At 37.9% G+C, this 9,449-nt stretch overlaps 1 protein-coding gene across 2 annotated transcripts; it reads left to right on the forward strand.

The window, feature by feature from the left end:
• The first annotated feature begins 675 nt into the window (after window positions 1–675).
• LOC106930893 (serine/arginine-rich splicing factor 11-like) lies at window positions 676–8,810 on the forward strand. 2 transcript variants are annotated; one of them, XM_015008733.2, is made up of 12 exons: window positions 676–990; window positions 1,558–1,691; window positions 4,883–4,998; window positions 5,465–5,545; window positions 5,629–5,666; window positions 5,755–5,888; window positions 6,017–6,095; window positions 6,179–6,304; window positions 6,395–6,484; window positions 7,403–7,486; window positions 7,879–7,985; window positions 8,172–8,223. In XM_015008733.2, the coding sequence occupies exons 1-12, from the start codon at window positions 869–871 to the stop codon at window positions 8,177–8,179; spliced, it is 1,119 nt and encodes a 372-aa protein (XP_014864219.2). In that variant the 5' UTR covers window positions 676–868; the 3' UTR covers window positions 8,180–8,223. The 2 variants fall into 2 exon arrangements, with proteins under 2 accessions (XP_014864219.2, XP_014864212.2); XM_015008726.2 differs by having other exon boundaries at window positions 679–990; window positions 7,879–8,044; window positions 8,172–8,810.
• Window positions 8,811–9,449: the final 639 nt, after the last annotated feature.

Below are 9,449 nucleotides of genomic sequence, written 5' to 3' on the forward strand. Positions count from 1 at the left end.
GTGCTGTGACGTGCAATAAGTCACATGCCATTCAATTTAAATAGTTTGGACAACAAGGTTGCCTCATTTTACTAAAAACAATCCAGAGCCAAACTATAGTTCCCAGATATGCTCTACCATGCCAGGCAGAAGTATTCACATCTCTTCTCTAGCATGCACACTGTGAGGCAATACTTTGTTTCCCTGGAATTTTGCAAGTTTTTTTTTCAGTTGTTTTGTCTCTACCATTTTAAAACCACAAGAGTCTGATTTTTGGCCATTCTTCTTTGCAAAATGACTTAAGGTCAGCCAATTGGAACAGAGAGAATTTGTTTAATTTGTGAGCATCAGTTTTTGTGACCTTGTTTTAAATTTCTCAACAGACTTATCTCTGACCTGTCTGGTGACAGACCTTGAAACAGAAGCCATATTTGTACTGAAATTAAATTGAAATACAGTATTTGTACACTATACTAAGTTTTACCAACTGAGAGGAGGAAAGGGCGACCTCTGTAGGTTATTAAGGGCGATTTATTTATCTCTTGTGCAATATTCATCTTGTCGCGCCACGATGTCTATTTACATAATTTGATTAAATCAAGTTAAGAGAAAATAAACGAAACCCAAAAAAGAGGTTACAATGTATAACTCCAGATGTTTCTTTGTATTTACGTCCTTCCCTTTTACGCATGCGCAAAAAACTCAAGCACTATCCAATATGGCCGCGACGTCCAGCAGTTGTTCCTTCTTCTAGGTGGCATCTAACCTTTGTCCTGTTGGTTATTTGCAAACAAAACGATTTTAATGCGATACGAATAGGCGCTGCAGTGATTTGTTTCCGCGTGTGTCTATTTTTGTTGTTGTTGAAAAAACGGTAGTTGTGTCGAAAATGAGTTACACGACGCGGGTGGTTCAGGTGACCAATGTGTCGCCAAGCACAACGTCGGAACAGATGAGGACATTGTTTGGTTTTCTGGGAACCATCGAGGAACTAAAGCTATTTCCGCCAGAGTGAGTTGACTACTTCGCTTTTTATTTAAAATTTTAAGGCTAGTAAAATGTAAGTACATTCAACTGGGGTCCTAAAAGCTGTGAAAGTCTATATTTTTGTGTAACGGAAATGTAGGCCGCACGCTTACCAGAGCACTGCCCTGAAGCTAACGCTAGCTTCCGAATTAGCATTTGCATGAAAGGCTGTTTCACCGCTCTTTTTAAATCCCGAGCAACCTTAGATCCGCTTTCAAAACTATAAACCAAACTGAGCATTAATCGCAAAAACAAACAAGCTAAAGAAAAACATAGCTTTTTCAAAACCTGTTTTTATGTGTACAAGTCGGTCTACTGTAAGACAATGTGGTTATGTGAGTTTGCTGAAGAGATCTGTTATGCAATTCCCATGTCTCAGTGATACCTATCTACTTATGTCACCCACAGTTGCAATATAAGACATCTAATGGTGTCTTATATCCTATATAACTATAACTATATCCCCTGTCTTTTAATAATTATAAAATTTGAGATAGTAGTTTAGCTTTTGGGGCATTTTTATATATTTTTTTCTAAATTCTTCATTTGCAGTGATTCCCCTATGCCGGTGACATCCCGAGTCTGCTTTGTGAAGTTCCAGGAGCCAGAGTCTGTGGGAGTGTCCCAGCATCTCACCAATACGGTTTTTGTGGATAGAGCTTTGATCGTGGTCCCGTTTGCTGAAGGTTTGTCTTGTCATTCTGCTCGTGCTCCTTTTGAATGAATGTCATTATTTGTGAAAAGTAACAATGTTACCAAGTTAAATGGATCCCATTTCCTCAGCTCAACTTATCGTGTTTTATTTATATATAATTTTAAAGGAAGATTGATTGAAACAGAAACTCCAGGTTCTTCTGGTTAGTAAAATGGCGTGTAAAGCAGATTTTACCTTTTTTCTTAAATCAAGAGAGGTAACACCACAGTGCAATTGTTCTTGCTTTTTGTGGATTATATCTCTGGCTTATCTTTTCTTTTTTTTTTTCTTTTTTTTTTTTTTAGTTTGTCTAGCTTTTAACAGGTGCTGCTTGTATAAAGAAAAAAATGATGTAATGTAGCAACAATCTGCTTTACACACAAGAACATCCCCCAGCAGCAGGCTGTGCAGACTCCTCAGAGTTCTGAAACAAAGTAGAACAAAAAGCACATTGCCATATGTACATTTTCCCCCATATTGGACTATCCACTGTTAAACCTCTCTCTGTTATTTGTGTGTGTGTATGTGTGTGTGTGTATGTGTGGTTTTTGTAGTGAAGAAGGCAAAAGCAGCCCCCTCGTTGATGGTCGTCTGCCTGCCAACAGGGAATTGTAGACATTTGCAAAGGCCAGCAAGCATTCAAGCCCCACCCCCTATTTTGTCCTCTATTCTGTCTCTGCCTGGACTTTCTCTTTCCCTCTTTTTGTTTTCTTATTTTAAGTGGTTTAGAGTATGACGATCAGACGTGAATTGCTGGTTAGAAGCATTGCTTAACATGCAATGTATTCAACCTCTTAAAGGGCTGCTTGGCCATGCATTATATTGGTGCAAGAGAGTCATACTCTTAATGTCAATTTTCTGGAAGACGGAGCTAAAAACAAATGTGTGTTAACTCACTGCTGCAAAAGAAGTCGATAGTTTTAATAAAAACCACTATGTTGTAAATGTTTAACAAAACCCAAATGTGTCAGTGTACAGACATTAAAACGGTTTCTACCAGAAAAAAAAAAAAATATATATATTTTTTTTTTCAGTTAGAGATGCACCAATAAGGTTTATGGCTAATTTGTTTAATATTGTTGTAAACTTTCAAAATTAGTTTGATCTTTTTCTGGTTTTGCTTTTCCAATAACTGTTCAGTTTTTCTTTCTAGTCTTGCGATGAGAACACATTTGTATTAGAAGCTGCAACACACCACATTTGAGGCCGTTAGTTTTCGTTTTACTCAGACAAAATGCTGAGAGTTGACATTTTAATTTCTCTTTTGCATTTTATATTAGAAATCAGCACGGTGGGTTACGTTAGCATTACCAACTGTACATGGCATATTCCCTTGAGAATTACCAGCATTTAACTCGGACCTCTAAAACTCTGGTGACAAACTTAAAACTAAAAATATAGGAAAAAATTTTTTTTTAAAGATGTACATCTTCCTTGGTACTTTTTGAAGTACTTTTGGCTTGGAATGATGTTCTGTTTTTCTGATTCAGAAATGTGTGTCATTACCTTTTAAACCTGAAAGTTAAATAGTTAACTAATTGGTGAAGAAGCACTAAACAAAGAGTAACTCTCTATGTTGTAGTCTGACTGAACAGCAAACATGACTCTTCAGAAAACCATTTCTAAACTACATCCACTTCCTTTGATTTTAATATCTAACTAAAAAGGTCAGCTTTAAGTGTGTTACCCAGAGTAAAACATCCTCATTGCAGATTGTAGAAGCACTCGGGTATGAAGCTTGTTAGAGATTACATGTAGCACATTCAGGAAAATATTAATTTTTTTTTATTTTCTGACCTGCAGGTCAACATATAAATTGTCTGATTTTGGTCACCAGCTGGTTTCTCTGTGCATCTCTAGATTTATTAAACTTTGCTAAGACAGCATACATACAAGATGCTTCAGGAAAAAAAAAAATCTACATGAACTGAGTATTTTAGCATTAGTTGTGGCTGAGTGACTATTGAATATATTCAGACACATTCATGCTTAAAAGGTTGACCTTGAAATGGCATTAGCTTTTTTGGGTTTTGTTAGAACCAGGCATCTGAAACATCAAGGTGGCTTAAAATAACCCTATTCTTTCAGTGTGAGCTAAACCTGGACTTCAAAAAGGGTAACTCTTTTCATTTACTGGATGCCTGATGTCACTGATGATAAAACTCCTTGTTGTTAATTGTATGAAATATCCACCCAACATGACAATGCTGGTACAATATTCTCTTTTAACAGTGGTCTTTTTTTGTTTTGTTGTTGTGTTTTACAGTTCTTTTTCCTGGCTCAGCCAGTCCTGTATACCAGACCCTGCAGAAAATACCATCCAACAGTTTTGTGTCCTGCAGCAATTTCTCTCTCCAGTGTGCTCTTGTGTTTAAATGTTTTCCCTGTTGTGTGTCTGAATTTAGGTCATGTGATTTCTGTGAATAAGTTGCATTGGGAATAGGTTGAGACAAATGATGAGGTGTTTGGTAATCTGCGCAATATAAAACATAAAACTTAGAGGTGTTGTGTATTTCATGTAAAGCTGATAGCTTTAAATAATAATAAAAAAAAAATATTCAAGACTTCATCCCCTGCCAAGGTGTGGTTAAGTGATGCAGTGTTGAGGTAAGGATTTTTAGCCTATGATGTACAGCAGGCACGCTACCTACCCTGAATTTTATCATTTAGTCTAACCACTTAATCATTCTGAAATGTGTTTTTGGTAAGTAGACACTGATAGCTTTTTTTTTTTCTTTTTTTAGTTTTCCTGCCAAATCCTTAAAATTCTCTCTGTTGTGTGTATCTCGATTTTTCTCTGTGTGCTTTTAGTAGCGAAGCCGCCAGCGTGAGTCGCTTGTTTCAGTAAGCATCTAAATGAAAATTGAGGGCACACCCAACTGGAGAAGCCGATGTGCTTGCTAACGTTTGGTTCATGACTTAAAAAACACATTCAGGTGATATATTCTTGGCAGTGTTCATTGGAATAGTGTGATTTATTCCAGCAATAGTTAAGTCACTGCAATGATTACTTTTTGAAGTAGGGAACTCTGATCTGTAAGTGACCACTTTGTTGAACCTAATTTGAAGAAATGCAGTGAGAAGACTTCTTTTTTTTTTTTTTTTCTTTTTCAGAACGTCTTCTGTGAATTTTCCAGATGTGTAGACTTTCACTCCTAATGCCTGTTTTTTATTTTGCTGTAGGATCTATTCCTGATGAGGCTAAGGCTTTGTCCCTTTTGGCCCCAGCAAATGCTGTTGCAGGGATCTTGCCAGGCGGAGGCCTTCTCCCGACACCGAATCCCCTCCCAAATCCAGCTGTAAGGCTTCACATCTGCAGACTTTAACTAGGACAACATGTACACTACTTTGCTAGTGTGTTCAGACCCCTTGACATTTTGCACATTATAACCACAGACTTTAATGTGTTTTTTTTTTGATGCACAGTGTAATGCGTAATTGTTGAATGGTTTTAAACGTTTTACTAAATGTAAGTCTGAAAAAGGAGGACGTGTTTTTAGCCTAAAAAAATGGTTTTCTGTTACGTTAAATTACAATAAAATACATTGATGTTTGTGGTGCCACTGTGACAAAATGTGAAAAGTACTGAGACATAAATACATTTTAACCAAAGAACTGCCCTTTCTGTTCCACTTTTCTGTTAAGTTACATTTCAGATTCTGTCTTTGTTGCCTAATTTGTCATTTTTAGTAGCAGTGATCGAGCTGCTTGAAGGCCTGTGTTTTGCCACATGTGGGTACAAACATTATTTACTTCATTTTTCAGCTTGGAGGCAACCCCTTTGGTGCTCCAACCATAGACCCAATGGCAGCGTTTGGATTTGCTGGACCCAATATGAACCCACAGGTGAAAGCTTTATGCCACTTAGTTCAGCTGCTGTTTTTCCAAAAACACTTCAGATTTTTACACTATCTTATGTCTTCTTACAGGCTGCTGATCAGTTGCTAAAGATGATGACGGATCCAAAGTAAGTGTGCGAAGACGCCAAAATTAAATGAATAAAAGCAATTTGGTGTAGCTGCAGAGGTTAAGCATAAGCTCTTCTCTCTGATTAGACTGAACCCCTTGGCTGCTGGTTTGAACCTGAGTGCGAGCCTGAAGGCCGATGCGTCAAATAAAGAGATTGAAGAGGCTATGAAGAGGGTCAGAGAGGCTCAGTCACTCATTTCTGCTGCGATTGAACCTGGACGTGAGTGCTAGAATATTTCCCTTTTACTTACCTTGGATGTTTTTTTTGTTTTTTTTTTTAAATAAAGCTAAATAAATGAGCTGCAATGCATTATGAAACATCTAAGGTGCTATCTATGCTTCTTTCAGATAAGGAGAGCAAAAAGAAACATTCTCGGTCTCGATCCAGGTCCAGAAGAAGGAGGACCAGGTCACGTTCAAGACACAGGTATGGCTGTTATTGAGACAAACGATGCAGCCGGACCGTTTGTCTGTGTGTTGACTAACAAGTTGTATCGCTTGGATCTTCAGTCGCAGGCGAACCAGGAGCAGATCAAGACGCAGATCCAGCTCGAGGAGCAGGCGGCGTTCCAAAAGCCCACGCAGGAGACGCACCCACTCCAGAGACAGAGGCAGGCGAACTAGAAGCAGATCCAGGTGAGTTCCTAGTGGAAGAGTTTCACCTGGAGCCCGCTGTGTGACATGAGCAACTTGTTGGTGATGTATGCGTCTTCGATTTATCAACAGAGACAGGAAGAAGGAGGATGTTAGCAGGAGGAGATCAAAAACGCCTCCTAAAAGCTACAGCACTGCCAGAAGGTCACGCAGTGCGAGCCGGTGAGTGAGATCAGAACCCGCTTAGTTTATCACCACAGAACTTTGTTTGCTTGAACACCACATGGGTGTAAATAGTTAGAATGGAGCTCTAAGTATTTCTGTACTTATTATAGAGAACATGTGTGATAGCAAATTTGATCAGCATTTTAGCTTAAACTACCCAGCCCCTGCTGTCTTTACAGGCATACAGTATAATTACCACCTATAGATCCTTTATTGGCCATATCTGTATGAAAACATCTCCTCATTAAGCAGGTGTGTGTGTGCAGAGCAAAGCTTTGTTGCAGGCTCGTCTGTTATTTGGAACATCTGTTCTTTACCTGCCATCTGTGCTATTCTGATTTTCACTAAAAACCGAGGACGATAAGAATCTTGCTTTGTACTGTTTGTAACTTGAGCATAAATTTCACCTTATGATTCTTAGAAAGTAAACAAAAACTGTCTAATTTTATTTAAGACTGCTAAGATTGACCTTAGCAATAAAACAAACATACTCTAAATTCAGTGGTAGTTTTAACAGTGTATTACACATAATGATATTTTTCCCTTATTTGTAGAGTAACACAAATATAACACCCTGAAATTAGCCAGATTTGCTCATAGGCTGAGCTATCTGCTCATAGAGCTCATGGTTGGTTATATTTAAGTGTCCTTATAACTATTCTTTGTTCCTTTTTTTTTTTTTTTTTTATCAGAAATGTTTCATAGGAGAAAAGTGTAGAAGCTGATTTTCAGCCAGCTGCCTTTCAGTGGACAGCAACAGGAGGGAAAGGCTTTACTCAGAGAATCATTTGGTTTAAACCAAAGAATTAAGACATTTGTAACTGTTTTGAAACCATACATTTTTACAGCCTTTATACCTTTCCTATATACTTGGGCTTATTTAACTCTTTATGCCATTTCTGATCTACTCCACAGGAGGCGCAGGAGAAGTCGCACCGCCAGCCGATCTCCAAAGAAGTCTCCTAAAAGGAGAGTTTCTCCCTCTCCTTCCCCTCGAAGGTTAGTGTACTGTGATGTTTGACAGGTCTTCTTGACGGTCTACAAAAATATTGCAAAGTGTGGAATTTAAAGGCTCAATAATTGGGTACAAATGAAATAAACTGGGAAAATGTTTTTATTGTTAAGATTTTATTTTTCTTGTATATTTTTCCTTCCACGCTTCTTTCCTTTTGTCTTTCTCTTTCTTCTGTAGCACTTTTATATTTTCAAATCAATGTAAATAACTGGGGAGCTTTAGAAAGTTGACTATGGAGATGGTCTTTTTGCATTAAAAAGGTGGAAAATCCCTAGTTTAATCATGTCAGGTTCCATTGCATGACCACACTAATTTTCCTTAGAATTATGTTGCCCGTGTTGAAGTTTCATTGGGATTTTCTCTCTGCTTTGCACAGGCACAAGAAGGAAAAAAAGAGGGACAAGGACAGAGAGAGGGAACGCAGGAGTGATAAGGAACGCGTTCGCGAGGAACGAGAACGCTCTACTAGCAAGAAAAAGAAAAGTAAGGACAAAGAGCGGGAGCGGGAAAGAAAATCAGATGGAGACAAAGGAGATATTAAGGTTTGTTTTGTATCTGCAGAAACTTTATTCTGAAACTATGGGAATCAGCTCTACTGTCAGCTTGCGTAGAAAACATCCAGTGACCCAATGTTTTGTTTTTGTCTTATTTATTTATTTTTTCATACAGATCACTAGAGATTATGATGAAGAGGAACAAGGTTACGACAGCGAGAAGGAAAGGGAGGAGAGGAAGGATTCAGACGACTCTGCCATGTCTCCTCAGTCTGTGGAGGGAAACGGCTCAACCCGGCTCGTAAAGCAGGCCAAAGTTAACGGCGCTGATGATCGCCACGAAGAAGACATGGATGTCAGCGACTGAATGCTGCTTCATCCCAATGTATCCCACTTATTTTGGTTAGAAACATTCTACAAAATTTCCCCCACTTGGGTAAATCTAAAATGTGAAGTGCTTGGAAAAAAACAAAACAAAACCCTGTTTATCATACAGAAACAAGTCTGTCGTTTTTGAAAATGTATATTTCAGCGTTGTTTGCCTAATAATTCGTTTTTCATTTATCTTTTGTCGATAGTACACATTTATCCCCTTGCCACCACAGATGTAATTAGTTTAAACTGGAAGTAGGTTTGCTTTACTACTATTGAGGTCGTGTTTTCAAATTTGTTGCTTTATGTATTGTATCTTTTTTTAGTGTTGTGGCGTATGCGTCTTTCCCGCTTCTTCACAGAACAGTTGCATCTTACTTCTGACCTACAAGTGTTTTATCAAGAATTTCTTTTATATAATAAATCCTGTTTGAAGAGCTAAGAGTCGAGTTGTCTGTTTTTTTCAGCTTCCTCTCTGTGCAAAAATATGAATGTTGGTTTACCAAGTTACTTAAAAGGAGAACAGATATTTTTGGTACCTGAACAAAGCCCTGTTTGGATGATTTCAATGTTTCAACATATCCCATCCTTCAGGGAACTGATTTTCAAAGTACTAGTCAAAAACAGTCAAAATATGATATAGTGCTTATTAGTGGATGTATTGCTACAGTAATGCATCAGAATCAAACATGGCATAGCAAGAGTGTAGTGATATTTAATCCAAAAGTGTTTTCTATGTTGAAAATATAAAAATCACTGGAATGCATTAACCAATGCAGGTAAAACGATTTCAAATAGAAAAATGTTACTTTTTGACTAAGCTGATTACTGCTTATCTGTACAATGTAATATGGTGGAATGCTTCCAGTTCAGTAGTTAAAAGTGCACTCTCCATTTTCAGAGCAAAGTTTTATTGGGTTCTTGAGCCTTAGTCACTTCATAACAATGGCTTTGCTCAAGGGTTAAAAACTGCTGCGTAACTCTTCAATTACACATGCGACCTTTGACCCAAACAGCACACTGATAGTTTCAATGACACTTACTTTAATCTAACTTTCACATAAGATACATCAGAGATGCC

This window comes from Poecilia mexicana, unplaced genomic scaffold (genome assembly GCF_051168715.1).
Source record: "Poecilia mexicana isolate PSO_F unplaced genomic scaffold, ASM5116871v1 scaffold_17, whole genome shotgun sequence".
Taxonomy (NCBI): domain Eukaryota; kingdom Metazoa; phylum Chordata; class Actinopteri; order Cyprinodontiformes; family Poeciliidae; genus Poecilia; species Poecilia mexicana.